Below are 16,126 nucleotides of genomic sequence, written 5' to 3' on the forward strand. Positions count from 1 at the left end.
AGTCCGAGTCTGGGAACTTTGGAATATACACGTGGCAACGAAAGATTCTTAGATGGCTTAAATCTGGTTTATTTCCTGTAAAGGCTTCTTCAGGTGTTATATTCTCTAGGATTGAATGAGGGCATCTGTTTTGAATATACACAGTTGTATTTGAGGCTTCAACCCAAAATGAGATATGTAGATTTTGATCATGCATCATGGCTTTGGCGGCTTCGATGATGGTTTTGTTTTTTCTTTCTGTGACTCCATTCTGTTGAGGATTATAAGGTACAGTACACTCCCTCTTAATCCCAACAGAAATGCAAAATTCTTTAAAATTTTCAGAGATGTATTCACCCCCATTATTTGATCTTAGAGTCTTTATTTTCTTCTCAGTTTGATTTTCCACTAAGGCTTTAAATTCTTTGAATTTTAATAACACTTCATTTGATTCCTTGAGTTTTATGAAATAGATCCATGTTTTCCTAGAGTAGTCATCAACAAATATCACATAATACAAGAATCCCCCTAGTGATGGTAATGACATTGGACCACACAAATCAGTGTGGACAAGTTCTAGTACAACTTTTGATTTGTGTTCACTTGAGGGAAAGGACCCTTTTGAGTTTTTCCGTAGAGCACATCCTTTAAAAATTCCAACATGATCAGATTTTAGATTGGGTAATCCTGTGGTAATCTCTCCTATAGAAGGTAGGGCACTAAATCAAAGATGTCCTAACCTTCTATGCCAAATTTCATTAGAGTTTGATACTTCATGATTTAGTGCTTGTTTTTTAATATTACATAATTTATATAAACTACCATCTCTAGATCCTGTAGAAATAGCATTCTTTATGTTAGAATTTTTAGGCCAGAGCAGAACTTTATCTTCATGGAAGGTGACACGATATCCTTGATCAGCTAGTCTTGAAATAGAGACCAAATTCCTTTTGATACCTGGTATGAAAAGAACATCTTTCAATTGTAATGTAACTCCTGTTCTTAATTGAATTGAGCAAGTCCCATTTCCTTTCACTGGATAGGTAGAATTGTCTCCTATTGTAACTTCTTCAGTTGAGTGGCCTTCAAAGGTTTCGAATTGATCTCTAAATCCGGTTATGTGTCATGATGCTCCACTGTCGATTATCCACATATGTTTGTTTGAGTTTAGTTCACTTGATAAGGCTAAGAAAAATAGAGGATTCTCTACTTCCTTGACTTCAGCTGTGGTAGCTTGAGCTTTCTTTCTTTCTGGACAGAATCTGTGAGTGTGTCCAAATTTATCACACTTGTAGCATTGGATCTTGGAGAAATATCTGCTTTTGTGGTTATTTCCTCTCTTCCGTTTGAACTTCCTTTTCTTCCCTTTGTTGCTTGTGTTAGCATGTAGTGCTTGAATTTCTCCCTCTTTGTTTGGACCCAATCCTCCTATGATTCTTCTTGAGTGCAATCATTCTTGAGTTGATCGAATTTTGGTAGTGTCGGACGAGCACTAATGCCTTGAATAAAGGATTCCCAACTGGATGGTAATCCCTTAAGTGCTATTAGAGATAGCTCTATATCATCTACATTATTTCCAATTGTTGATAATTGGTCTTTCAACTCTGAAATCCTCATGAAATAGGATGTAATTGTTTCTCCTTTGTTCATGTAGATATGCATTAATTGCTGCTTTAAAGTGAGCAATCTGCTTGCATTATATATTTCATATGAGTTTTGAATGGTCTTGAACATATCATAAGTTGTAGTTAGTTTTGAGATGGTTGGGAGAATGTGATCTTTTACGACATCAATTATGATTTTCTTAGCCTTGTTGTTGTGTCTTTTCTAGGTTGTTTTCTCTGGCTCGTCTTCGGGCATCTTAGTATCTTCTTCTATGTATGCATCTAGTTCGAGTTCTTGAAGAGTTGTTGTTATTCGAATTCTCCATGAGACAAAGTTGGATGCGCCTTCAAGTCTATCCTCCACTCTAACACTGTTCACCATAATTGTTCTTAATGCAAGTCTGAATTTTTTAGAAAAGAGGTGTTTCTATTTTTATTATTTCTCTACCAACTTGGCTCTGATACCATGTTAAGGAATCTGGACCAAAGATAGAGAAGATAACAGTCTGATAATATTTAGGAAGGATGGACTTTAATGAGATCATTGCAGTGAATATGTTTTCCTCCACTGCGTATCTATATAACTCTATTATATTAATCTTCTATGATAATGTCGACAGCTTGCTGGGTCATGAGATTGCCACAGTTATTGATTTCAATTACCAGCAAGTTGTTGACGCCTTTGCATATATAAGGATGGAGAGTCATGTCCACGTAGGGGCATGACTTCTACGTGGCTTATGTCACGTAGAGTCATGACCCTACGGGGACATGACCCTCCGTCCCTTGTTCACCGCTAATGTTCATTAGTTAACAATGATGGTGCTCGGGCTCACTAACTAATTCGACCCCGCTAGTTATCGGGATTATTCTGAACCATATCGATTATTATATAAAGTAATAAATATGTATATATATATATATATTTACGTATATACAGATTGCTTCAATTCGAATGAAGCTATATCCTTAACAGCATAGTCATCAAGATATTATTGTTGTATCTTTCATCTATTACTATGTCTATCGGTTTATCTATCATTCTACCTATCTATCTTGGCTGTCCATGGAGGTGGAAACACCAAACTGGGGGTCTGATTGTGGTAGGCCTCTAAAACATAGCCACAACATTTTTCGTCCTCGTTCGCCTTGTGTGCAGGTTGCCGAGTAGATTTTGGGGAGCTAGCTGGAGACTTCAAGTGTGGACTGGCTATGAGATTATACTTCTTACTTCTTTCCTCTTTGTTACTAAATAGATAGTTGTATTTACTTCCCGTATTGTTATTATCTGGGCACGTTTACATCATAGTTCATTCTCTATATAGACATTGCCTTTGTTCGTATAGGATGCTAGTGTGTCGCGCTGTTGTCTTTGACTTGCGTGTGTGTCCTTAGACAGCGTCACTTGGTTGCATCAGAGAACCTCTGTGACATGTTCAATGTCATCCAAGGGGTACCTAACAGTCCTAGACTCTATATTGCATCCCGAGTAGAGAGGCTAATTAGTGAGTCCCTGATAGGTGGTCACTTGCCTATCAGAGTGGTTCCTTTAAGATCATTTTTGAATTCGATTTTCAAATTTGCATTTATGGATGGAAACCCTTGGCTGACAATTTTGGAGAATGAAAACTCTCTTGGAATCTCTTCAGATTTGAGGATGAAAACCCTAATCTCTATTTGGGTGATTCTATACAAGGATTTTGATTATGCTTCAGTTGGATAATGATTTTAATTTGGAAGAAAATTCCATATCAACAACATTGAGAGTTTGAATTGTTTCATATATTGTTGATTTTGCAATATTATTTTTGTTGTGAAAGATTTACTACCATAGCAGTTATTTGAGCAAGAATTTAATATTATTATTTTTTTAATATAGTATTATCATTTTATTATTATATATGCTATTTTTTTAAATTATTATTACACATTGTTAAAACAGCTGCACCTTTTTATAATTGCTAAAAGCCTAAGCACAGCCTTGATTCAAATCACAGCACTTAAGGAAGGTCCATTATGTGTCATATATTTGATGGCTGCATATTAAAGTCTTCCCTCATATTACTCTTTGCCTTTTAGAGGAATAGCAGCATTTCATTATCTGCTAGAAAGGAAAGCTTAGCCTAGTAAGACTGTCGCTTATTATCTACAAGGGAGCTGATAATTGTATGCTGCCGCCAAAATCTGCCGCTTATTATCTACAAGGGAGCTCCCTTAGAGATAATTGTGTCACAAGACTCAAGAGTCTAGAATTGACACTGATTTGAATCAAGGCTCATAATTAAAATGACACATATTGCAACTCAAGTTAAGTTAGATGGGGAATTCCAAGATAACATAAACATATTTACCTAAATCAGCTATCTTGAGACTAGTCACCCTTGGGCAACCTGTGCTTCTACACTCAGTTAATATATCAACCATATCTCAGCACGTTGCAAGATAGTTGAAGCAAAACATGTAATACTGTAATGCCCCCTTTTATAAACACCCTAGGTTTTGCACTAAAATCACAACCCTAGTAAAGTAAGAAATGAAATAGAGATATATTTTACCATTTAGACCCTGCTTGAGATCCCTCAATCATGTTACATATAAAATCGATCTTTCCTACTAGGGTTAGGAACATTATCTTAATCATCATTGTAAATTACATAATGTGCATGTGGGATTCAATAATACTTCCCCTAACAACCTATCCCCATTATGGACTCCCCTGGAACATCATAAAAGGTGCCTCGAGCTTATTCTTTTCCATTAAGCCCAAGAGCATGGAATGACACCCACCATTCGGCCTCTTGGCCCCACCAGGGGCTGCTCTACTTATAATGAGATGGTTGGTTAGATGAAGTGTCAAGGAATCTACTATATAATTTATTATGTGCAATTTCATAATAGCAATGATAGAAATATATAAATATATCTTAACAATAATATGTTAATTACATCCATTTCTACATGGAAGACAAAATAGCAAATCAGTGAGATCATGGTCTATGCATTATGCATTAGAACCAATCACTTATCTTATATATTATGCACAGGACTATATGTTGAATATTATTCATTTATTCAGATTTCTACTTCATCGATATCTCTTCTTATGCTTTTTGATTGCTTCTTTGATCAGATCAGTAAATGCCTTTTTTAATCTGATCTATGCCTTTCCCTCCCCAACTGAAGTTCTGTCCTATATAGCCCTCAAAGAGGACTTAGAGTCACAACTTTTGCTAATAGTATCTTTTCTCATAAAAGATGTGTCTTTTCCAAAATAACCGTTGGTCCTTCACTAATCGCATCTGATGGAAATTAAGTGGGTTTGGTTTAGATATTTGAAAGATCCCCAACTAAAATCTGATTTGGTTTTGCTGATTGTTTCAAAACTTAATCTTTGACCAGCGATAAGGATGATTGAATTTTGTTTGGTTTTTGAATTGTTTCTATTTTTTCATGTTTCTTATGCCTTGTATGGAAATGTATGCAAGAAATACAATGAAAGGAATGACTGAAATAGAGTTTTATATTCTGAGAATTTTTAACAGCAATTATAAAAGCAAATTTTGGAAGCTTCATTAACTAGAAAGAATAAAGTTGCATACCAGGGGGTCCCACGCCTAGCTTGGAATGAGGGTTTTATTGATAATTTGCAAAAATATAGCTTCCAATGCAATTCAACTCCTCCAATGAGGTTTATTCACCATAATAATAATTATCTAAAACAAATTGATGATCAAACAGGAGATCTGAAGCTTATTCCAAAAACTTGTCAGGAGACTCCACCCAAATTGCTTCCAAATCTCTTCTAATTTGCTGATTGCTTTCAAATGTCTTGAGATTTGTCAAAATTGATTGCCAAATTATCTTAGCTATGCCCTGACAATGATTTTACCAACAATTACTGCTTCAAAAGCTCTCCCAATTATTTATTTGAATCTCCAAGCAGCTATGGATGGTATGGCTGACCAAAAATGCTACAAATCTGCTGGAAAGTGTCAACAAACCGCCCAGATCTAAGTATTAACCTCTGAAATTGTAGAATAATCACATATACCCTCTGAAAATGGTCCTCTAGACCTGGTTTGAAGGTTTCCCTGAGTGCTGACTTGATAGAAATAGCTGGGGGTTTGTCCAACTTGCCCAAAATTGAAGGATTTCGTCTCCAATTTGGTCTCCAAACCTGCTGTATCTGCTATGGCAGCAAATTGCAGAGCAAAATAATAAAATTTCCAAAAACATAATGCCAAAGAATTCCACGTACAAGTCCTTATGTTTCCCAATTGCCCTAATTCGAACCCTCATAGCATCTTTTGAGATCCCAAAGGAATCTTTAATTCCTCCAAGGGTACGTACACCATGAGGGGTCCATTAGATATTAAAGTGGGGCCACTTTTTAATAATTTGATGCTTAGGAATATGTGCCATGGGGTATTATTCATAAAGTGTTATTAAAACACATTTAAGTTAACTTTTTCTTTTCTAGAAAAAGTATCTTTAATAACTTTATATTATAAAGTTACTTTTATTAAAATTTTCTATTAATAGAAAAAAGTAACTTATAACCTCTTGTAAGCTTTTATAAGCTTTATAGAATAATTTCCCACCAAGCTCTAAAATTGGCTAAGTACAGCTCCTCTTGGTGGAACAAACATCTCCTAACTCAATCATTTGTCTACGGAGATGACTAACAGGCAAATCTAGGATTCTTGAGATATCACTAGAAAAATGGGGACATTACAATACTATTCGTCATGCTCTAAATATCGCCGCTTGGACAAAATATTGTCCCTCAATTCATGTGACATATATTTTATTCTGTTTATTTCTTACTTGTTATCTCCCCTTACACATCCATAGACTTAGATAGCATAATTGCATTCTTGGTACATTAGTTTCTTGGATCTGAAATTACAAAACGTCATGCAGTCTTATAAATGAGAGGATTTTCTGAGCAATGATATTATATTTATATATATTCTTGAATTTTATTTATTACTTTATTTATTTCTGATTTCATTGACATGTTAATGAATATTATTATTATATTTATTTGACTAAATTTGTTGTGACATGATCAAGGGCATGACAGTCCACCCTTCCCCAGATTGCTTGGCCTTAGGCAATGTCGATTTAATTTTCAAACTGAGTCATCTACCAATATGAGGATCCCCCAAAATAAACTTTTGTTTTTTGTGATGTAATTAACTTCTTTTGTACATTCCAGGATGATTTAGGAATTGGAGGTTGTACACCAAGTGATGTTTCTTTCATTATCTTGGTTATGTCAAGCTGTGCTAACACGATAGACATGCCGGAAATACATCAGGTCTGAACCAAACACAGAGCATACACATGAAAACATGGAGCATACAAATACATACATGCAGACACAAAGCATGCACATGAAAACATGAAGCGTACAAATATATACATGTAGACACAAAGAATACACACAAATATATGTATTGTCATGTTCAACAATCTCATATTGTCTTGCCATTGTCATTTAATCATTATCATATTTTTGGACTGAGTTAATAGATCCCTTCTCATTGACTAGAATGCATCCATTTATTTATCTTTACCCTTCATGCTGGCAGGATCATGGCTCTGATACCATTTGCAATGTCCTCTTTTATTAATGCCCTAGTTTATGCTCTAAAATCACAATCCCAAGTAAAATAAGAAATGAAATAGAGATAGCTTTTACCAATTAGACCTTGATTGAGACCCCTCAATCATGTTAGATATAAAATTAATCTTTCCTACTAGGGTTAGGAACATTATCTTAATCATCATTGTAAATTACATAATGTGCATGTGGAATTCATTAATACTTTCCCTAAAAACCTATACCTATAATGGAGTCCCCTGGAACATCATATAAGGCGCCATGAGCTTATTCTTTTCCATCAAGCCCAAGAGCATGGAATGACACTTGCCATTTCACCTCCTGGCCCCACCTAGGGTTGCTCTACTTGAATGGAACCTTGTGCTACTTGCATCCCTTATATGTATTCTATTCTACCTTCTATAATGAGATGGTTGGTCAGATGAAGTGTTAAGGAATCCACATATAATTTATTATGGCCAATTTCATAATAGCAATGATAGAAATATATAAATATATATTAATAATAATGTGTTAATTACATCCATTCCTACATGGAAGACAAAACAGAAAATCAGTAAGATCATGGTCTATGTATTATGCATCAGACTCAATCACTTAATAATGCACAGGCACTGTATGGTGAATATTATTCATTTATTCAGATTCCTACTTGATCAATCTCTCTTCTTATGCTTTTAGATTGCTTCTTGATCAGATCAGTAAATGCCTTTTTTAATCTGATCCATGCCTTTCCCTCCCCAACTGAAGTTCCGGCCTATATAGCCCTCAAAGAGGATGTAGAGTCACAACTTTTGCTAATAGTATCTTTTCTCACAAAAAAGCGTCTTTTCCAAAATAACCATTGGCCCTTCACTAATTGGATCTGATGGAAATTAAGTAGGTTTGGTTTAGATATTATTCCTCATGCTCTAAATATTGCCACTTGGACAAAATCTTGTCCCTCAATTTGTGTTACATATATATTTTATCTTGTTTATTTCGTACTTGTTATCTCCCCTTACACATCCACGGACTTAGATACCATAATTGCTTTCTTGGTACATTAGTTTCTTGGATCTGGAATTATAGAAAGTCGTGCAGTCTTATAAATAAGACGATTTTCTGAGCAATGATATTATATTTTATATATATTCTTGAATTTTATTTATAACTTTATTTATTTCTGATTTCATTGACATGTTAATGATTATTATTATTATATTTTATTTGACTAAATTCATAGTGACATGGTCAGGGACATGACAAATACCTAACAAAAACATGTAATCAAACAAGGAACACTTCCATCTTGCAGTTACATCATAATTTCAAAATGTGATACCAATCAAATCACATTTAATCATATAACCACATCTTACTGAAGATTATTTACAATGAACATGATCTAAATATCAAAAGATGTGTATTTAATCAATTCACTTATAGTTATTAGATTATTCATAAGGTTGAACCAGAACAATAACTTACTTTGGCATTAACTTATTAAAACAGCGAAGTTAAATAAGCTACATAGGTTTACTCATGAAATAACACATAATCCATCAATAAGAATATAATCACAGGAATGATGATGCTCAAACATCGGACATAGATATCCATTATACACTTGTCAACTAGTTTGAAATATGTGTTGACCCCAGCAATACTACACAATAAGGACAAGGCAAGAGTTAACACCTTACAAATATAATAAAGCTACACCTGGTTAGATATTTCAAGACTGTTATCACTACTTGGGAAGGCCTTTTATCATTTTGAACATTAAAATACCAAGTTACCAATTTCTGCTGGATCTCTCTGCTTAGATGTACCAGTCTGTGATCCTTATGGTTGAGACTCGAGAGGCATTTGTGCTCAGTTCTGTTTGAATGCTAATATGTGCCAGTTTGCAATCCTTAATGTCAAATGGCTTTGTGGTCAGTTCTCTGCCATCAGTCCTCACTGGAATTGCTTTTATAGGCTTGACCTGTAAATCACTTCTGATTCTGTGATGTCCCCATCCTTAACCTAAGAAGAAGATAGCAATGAAACACATATGTGGTCAAGGAGTGGTAGACCTTGAACACCTCAAGGTAGTTAGAAAATTGTAATGTTCCCTATTTATACACTGTCAATTACCAAGAGCAACATCTATGTTACTACCTTTTATCACTATTAATTGAGCATAACTAACTAATTCTTTATAGTATAACTTATGATGCCATTAAAACCATGCCTAAACCTAAACCAATCTGACCCCATTCCCAGAAGAGGGCTTGGCTGCCTAGGGCGCTTAACACCACCTCCTTAATGTAACCCAGATTACCGAAACTCAGTACATTCACCCTTGGGGCCTGCAGCCCAGATTTCATGAGGAGTCCTTTCACCCTTGGGGCTTTCTATTGAAGTGGTTTTAATCTGCCCTTCCCTAGCAGCACCCATCTCCCTTTGGGAATAGAAGGATTAGAATAGGTTTATGACTTAGGACAAGGTTATGGCGATATCACTTTGTACTATCGATGTATATTATGACTGTCATACATATTGCAGTCTATATTAATATTACTATTAAATTCTGCATAAGAACATTATCAGGCTTCATATATTAAACATACATATTAAGCACATCCCCGTGCATACCACCAAGAACAAGGATGTTACTGTCTGTAACTTGATAACAATTCTGATCTGATCTGATGGACGGTGGTGTAACTAGATGCTTTTGATTGCTTTCCTTTATAGCTCTCAATGTGAGGGAGAGCTCACACCTCTTCATTCATGTATGCCCTTTGACTAGAGACACACCCTTTCATCACTAGCACCCTTTGAAAGAGTGCAAGTCTTCATTATTTCTGCCCTTTGAAAGGGACACAGCCTTTCACAATCAGATCTGCATTGTATGCCCTTTGACTTGAGACACACCCTTTCACCATTAGCACCCTTTGAAAGAGTGCAACTCTTCATTATTTCTGCCCTTGGAAAGGGACACAACCTTTCACAATCAGATCTGCACTTCTTATTTAAATAAGATCTGCACTTCTAATTTAAATCAGATCTGCACTTCTGATTCTCAAATTATCCCCCTCTCAAATAAGGCTTTCTTCTCCCTTTTATATCTCATTGTTGAGGGAGTCACGACTTTTCCTTCCATGTCTTTTGACTATTCATTAATTTAATTAAATTTTAATTAATTATATTTAATTATATTCTTTTATATTTTAATTGAATTGTTAATATTTAAATTTTATTATTATTATTATTTATTATTAAATTGTATTTCAAAGTGGGGACATTACAAAAATAGAGATTGGCCAATGGTACATAGCATTTAGAAGTTTGAGTAGGTAGTTTTGCATATTCTTTCAATGAAGTCAATAGCATCAAGATCTTATGAAGGAAAATCGTGAAGCCTTATCAATAAGACACTTTTCCTATCTAGCATCAAGTGAGCACACAAGAGGATGCAATATGGAGATGGGTCAGGATCAAGTGACATGATCAAGGGTTGCAAATATCAAGTACCTTCGTCAGCATAACACCAAATTATGATCCAGACATTAAGTTCACATGATATCAAGTATGACAATCTTTTGGACACCCACCTTATCAACATGTAAATCAAGACTTTACTATTGATTACATTGAATCAATATGATCAACATAATGAATAGTAAATCCATAATTAGGCATGTCCATAAGATGACATCCTTATCAAGATAACTATCATACAAAGGAAGATAACAAAGATAGCATAATCATCCATTACTATCGCTGTGTAATGAAGAGGAGATAACAGAAGAGCATGGTCCAGCATCGATTACCATCGTGTTGGAAGAAGGATTAGATCAGCAAGTCAATGACTATCATAATCATAAATTATCACTTATTGAACTTATTGATGCCATGTAAAGGAGGATTAGTATTGCTTCAAATTAGCGATTTTTTAATCAGATTTTTAGTATTCAATGAACAACAATTATACTTGACATTGCAAAGGCAGCTGGTAAGACATACAAATACAATTTGAATAAAATAATAATTAATCATGGAGGGCAGCGACTAGAGCAAACAACAGATAATAGTGGGAAAGTACAATTAAGACAATAACATTTGTTCATGTAGAGATGCGATTAAGGAAGGGAGACATCTATTCCAAGCAATGAATGCAACTATTCAATACAATGAGATATATAATAAGAATCGATCTCATTTTAAAAAGCACAATCGATTGTTTCTTAATTCTATTCATCCTTATTGGATCGCTCAATTGAGCATTCGCCTTTGGTAAATCTGTTTGCATATACTTGAGGATAGTAATCAGGAAGAGCACCACCATCTTCGCATATTTCTAAAGACCAAATCAGATACAGCAATTGCCTTATCACTATAAGCAATACTGAAGACCTTTGCATACGTATAAAGTATAGATCAGAAACAGCAAGATATATCATCGATATAAGCGATAGAAAGCAGACTTTAGCATATTTCTTATTGTCATATCAGAGACAGCTATAAGCAACATTGAGGAGACTCGTAGCATATCTTATATCAATATATCAGAAACAGCTACCAGCAGTTGGAAGGAAACCTATTGCATGATTCACATTGTTATATCAGGAATAGCAGAAGTGCAGATCGGAGTTGAGTAAAAGATCATCATTGCATAATCCACACAATCCATATCAGAGATAGCAAAGATTTCTCCACCTTATTGCAGATCAGAATATTCAAGATATTCATTACACCCCATCATTCTTGAATAACATATAGTGATTAAGATTAGCAAAGTTATTCATTGACAAGTAATATACCATATAGTGATCAAGATTGTCATAATATAAGTGGTATCAATTGGATAATCATTTGTAATTATATTAAGCGGTATCAATTATTATCAATCAAAGTGTTATAAAAGGATTTTTTAGAGTCCTGTTTGGAAAGAAGTTTCTTGCAATTTATTTTTTGAATTAATAGTCCCTAATTCCTAATAATTAACATAAGGGGACATTACAGATTCTCCATAGAACTTTTTTTGGATGTATCATACTAATCGAACTTATACATATGGAAGATTTCTCCATAGAAGCTGTCAATTGATTCTGCACTGTCGTGCATATGGTTATTTTCATCACAGATTAGATTTGCCAGATCAAATGTTGTTGGAACTTTTTAAAAAAACATTTGTAACTTCATATCATTGAATTCTGTTGATGGCTATCTTCATAGCAGGGTTAATTCTCATACTTCAAATCTGCACTTGTTATACCATATATCACTTAAAATGGGATACTTATTTATTGCTTCTAGTGCCATGGAGGAATGGCGTCTCCGAATATAAAAGGGTATTTATAGTTATTCTCTGCCACCAAAATAAAATACAAAAAGAAATATCTGCATTAATTTAAGAGATACAATATGGAATGAAGAACAAGAACAGACCACAATCCTTTTAAATCAGAAACTGAAAAGGTCCTAAATGAGGTGGTACAAAAAAAATGACTATAAAAATCAGAATTTATCTTGACTCAGAACATGAACAAAATTGGTAATAAAGGCTTTGCACTATTTTTTCTTGTTAGCGCATCTGCAGTTATATTATTCTAGCATCGAATTGCATTACTAGCTAAAATAACCTATTTTTTTAATATGGTAAATAATACTTGTGGGGTGACCTTTGGTTTAGATGCAATGACTGAGGGACTTGTATCCTGGTTTGTTCGTTGGAGTATGCTACATCCAGCAAGTTAGATGTGAATTTGAACACACTATCATGTCTCCTTGGGTTTTAACCTTCCATTCCACTTTTAAGGGCCCAATAATTCTACCACTTGAGCTTATCCCATTTGATACTAGAAATGACCTAAGTTAGAGAAGGAAAAATAAATTTTCTATAAACTTATATTGATATAAAGATTTTACAAAACTGGGCATAAATCAGATGGCATAGTTTAAGCAAGAACACTGTCTTCATCATATTAGAACTAAACAAGCTTTAGTGGCATGCATTTTTAGTTATGATAAAAGCATTTGTTCCCTTTGTTATGGCTCCGGATATGCATATCCCATACGAACTAGTTCTGATTGTCAGATTCACTTTGCCATGTTTATCCGATCTTATGATTGAAATTTCGCATGTGGAATTAAATATCTGAATAGAGTTTAATGTGTTTTTTGGTGGTTTTGAAAACAGATATGTAAAAGATGGGAATGGGAACCAACTTGTTAGATTTTCAAATACAATAAGTCATGCCTTGGCTGGTGAAAAGATTAGATGGAGTTTGCACACTGTAAGATCCATTATGTCTAAGAAACAACAATATTCTCAGTCTTTATCAAGATTTGGTACTTCCAACAAGGAAGTTAGCATATGCCCTGGCACAAATGATTCTGAGAAGGTGGCAATTTTAACACAGTTCCTGAAAGGTACTTGCTCCAATATGGACTGCAGATTGACACACAAGGTAATAGGAATGTTGGATTGGGTAATATTCTAATCAGATCAATATGTGAATGGTGCATGTGCTTAAAATCACTCTCTATAATATAACTTTGACTGGTGGTCTCTTGCATGCAGGTAATCTTAGAATCAATGGCAGACTGTTCACATTTCTTGCTTGGTGAGTCTGTTTGCAGTTTGTGTCTTCTACGTTCTGCTAGCTCTGTAATATCTTAACATGACTTGTGTGATTCACTTCTGGTTTAAAGGAGTTTGTACAAATGAGAGTTGCCCTTACAGACATGTGAATGTGAATCCCAAAGCACCTATTTGTGATGGATTTCTCAAAGGCTTTTGTCCTGACAGCGATAAGGTACCTACTGTTTTATCATCAAAACCATTTGTTTTAGTTACAATGCTTGGTTTAATGTATCAAAAGAAATCCATTGTTGCTTGAATGGATGATCTCTTCAATTTTGAGTGTCTTATTTACAGTAACATTTACAGACCGTCTTTCCCTTCAACTTTAAATGTATTTTGTTTTGTTCCTTTATCCATGTAATTTTCTCATGACCCATTGATTCTTTGCTGATCTCTTCTATGGATTTGGAAAAGTCGAATGCTTATAGTCATGAAAATTGCTAGAAATAGGAAAATTAAATAATCCTGTTCACATTTGAATTTCTACAAATGGGAAAGTCTTCACTTTGCAAATCAATAATGTACAGATTCTCTAGTAATCATAAGTATGACCGTAGTAACAAAAGTATTTCTTGGGAATGAATTGGAAAATTAAAAGATTAAGATTTTATTTTTAAAATTATTTGGGAAAAAAATTGGTTAGGGTTAGGGAAAATTAGGGTTATGGTTAGGAAAAAATAATATAATTGCCATAGAAATCAGAAAACCTAGGAACCCTAATTTTTTTGACCAAAAAATAATGAATTTATTGGGAGAAGTCATGATGTTTTGAGATATTGTGACTTTTGTGGTTTTTCCTGAAAGAAGTGCAAAAAAATTGGTCACATATTGGGTTAATTGTTATATCCATGAGTTTTTCAAAAGATAAAAGCAGCAGGAGGGGCAAGTGACAATTTATTAAGACAATATGTGGAGGGTCAATGCCATTCTATCATTAATAGAAAATGTTCATATGGGATGGGCTACAAGCCTACAACAGTTATGTCAGATAGGAACTGCCCATACATGACCAACATGAATAACAACTTAACACTTAACAAGGCTTATGCACACCGCTTAGCACTTACCTACTCCCATGAAACATAATTGTCTTATTTTTATTATATAACAAGTATACCTAAATAATTAATTATTTCCGTACTTTGATGCCACCTTTAAGGTTAGTTGGCAGCTTTTCGGACTCAACTTGGTTACTGGGGTAGCAGTTAGATAAAGCTGATCAAATGATGAAGCAGGGGCAATCTTGGTTTCTAAAGTGCAGATTTTTGTTCACGAAGAATAATGGGAAGCATATGAATATTATATGGAGACCTAGCCACAATATATGTAGAAGATAAATATACTGATGATGAATCTGTGAGTCGTATTGATGAGAACGTAAATAATTGTTTTGGAGATGAAATTGAATCTGATAGTGAGCTATTATGTTGCTACACGGAAGACTACAAAGCTTTCTGACCTTGCATTGAATTGGATCACATAGTCAATAGTTAGCCATTAGCAGATTCCATAATAGACCAGGGAATGTTTGAACTTTGTAGAACATGAGAATGTATTCAAGTATTATCCCTCGTAACTTTACCAAGTTACAATTTGGAAATGTGCTAGCAAACAATATGCTTGTATTTTCCTTTTATGATAAAGACAACATTATATACTTGCACTCCACTACAATGAAAGTCAATTTGGCTTTGGATGACAAATTTTAGCTTATAGATGTAGGATGATTAGGATTTTGTACTGAAATATGTTTCATTCTACTTATTTATGGATCAAAAAGTCATTGCAGGGATGTTTAAGGGCTCACAAGGAATGCCATTAGGCTCTATGTGCATGAAAATTCTACTAGTACTATGTGTGTAATCATTTTGGTAGAGGCCTTCTTGAATGAACTCAAAGTATTTGGAGAAATGCCGAGCAGAAATATAATGCTAGAAGCCAATATTATCTTGAAGAAAATGACTTTGATGATCCTTGCTTGTGTAGATTTTGGAAGTTTGAATCTAGTTACTATCAAAGACCCCTTCTAATTTCTTTTTACCTCAATTTTGGAGGAAGTGGAAGGGCTCTTGGTTCATTCCTTTTTGGGATGGCTTCTCTAGATTTAAACAAAGTAGCATCACTTTGGAGGATATGTTAAATATAACTTCTGTTCTAGAGAATGATATCTATGTATAATACAATGTCGTTTGAACTATGATGTGTTGAATTCATAAACCGGCATATCGCCTCTCAGTTAGGATTTAATTTTAGTTTCCTTCTCTCTTTTCTTGAAAGTTGTGAAATGGATTTATT

General features: G+C 34.4%; 1 protein-coding gene across 2 annotated transcripts in view; it reads left to right on the forward strand.

The window, feature by feature from the left end:
* The window catches only part of LOC131043319 (uncharacterized), a 97,078-nt gene extending 81,326 nt beyond the window's left edge, over positions 1-15,752 (forward strand). The window contains exons 7-10 of one of the 2 annotated variants that reach the window (XM_059207605.1): positions 13,385-13,655; positions 13,769-13,811; positions 13,900-14,003; positions 15,621-15,752. In XM_059207605.1, coding sequence (XP_059063588.1) covers positions 13,385-13,655; positions 13,769-13,811; positions 13,900-14,003; positions 15,621-15,653 — 451 coding nt within the window. In that variant the 3' untranslated portion in view covers positions 15,654-15,752. Of the gene's footprint in view, positions 1-13,384; positions 13,656-13,768; positions 13,812-13,899; positions 14,004-15,620 lie in introns of those variants that run through there. The other variant, XM_057976519.2, reaches the window with a different exon arrangement.
* The last annotated feature ends 374 nt before the right edge of the window (positions 15,753-16,126 follow it).

This window comes from Cryptomeria japonica, chromosome 7, assembly GCF_030272615.1.
Source record: "Cryptomeria japonica chromosome 7, Sugi_1.0, whole genome shotgun sequence".
Classification (NCBI taxonomy): Eukaryota; Viridiplantae; Streptophyta; class Pinopsida; order Cupressales; family Cupressaceae; genus Cryptomeria; species Cryptomeria japonica.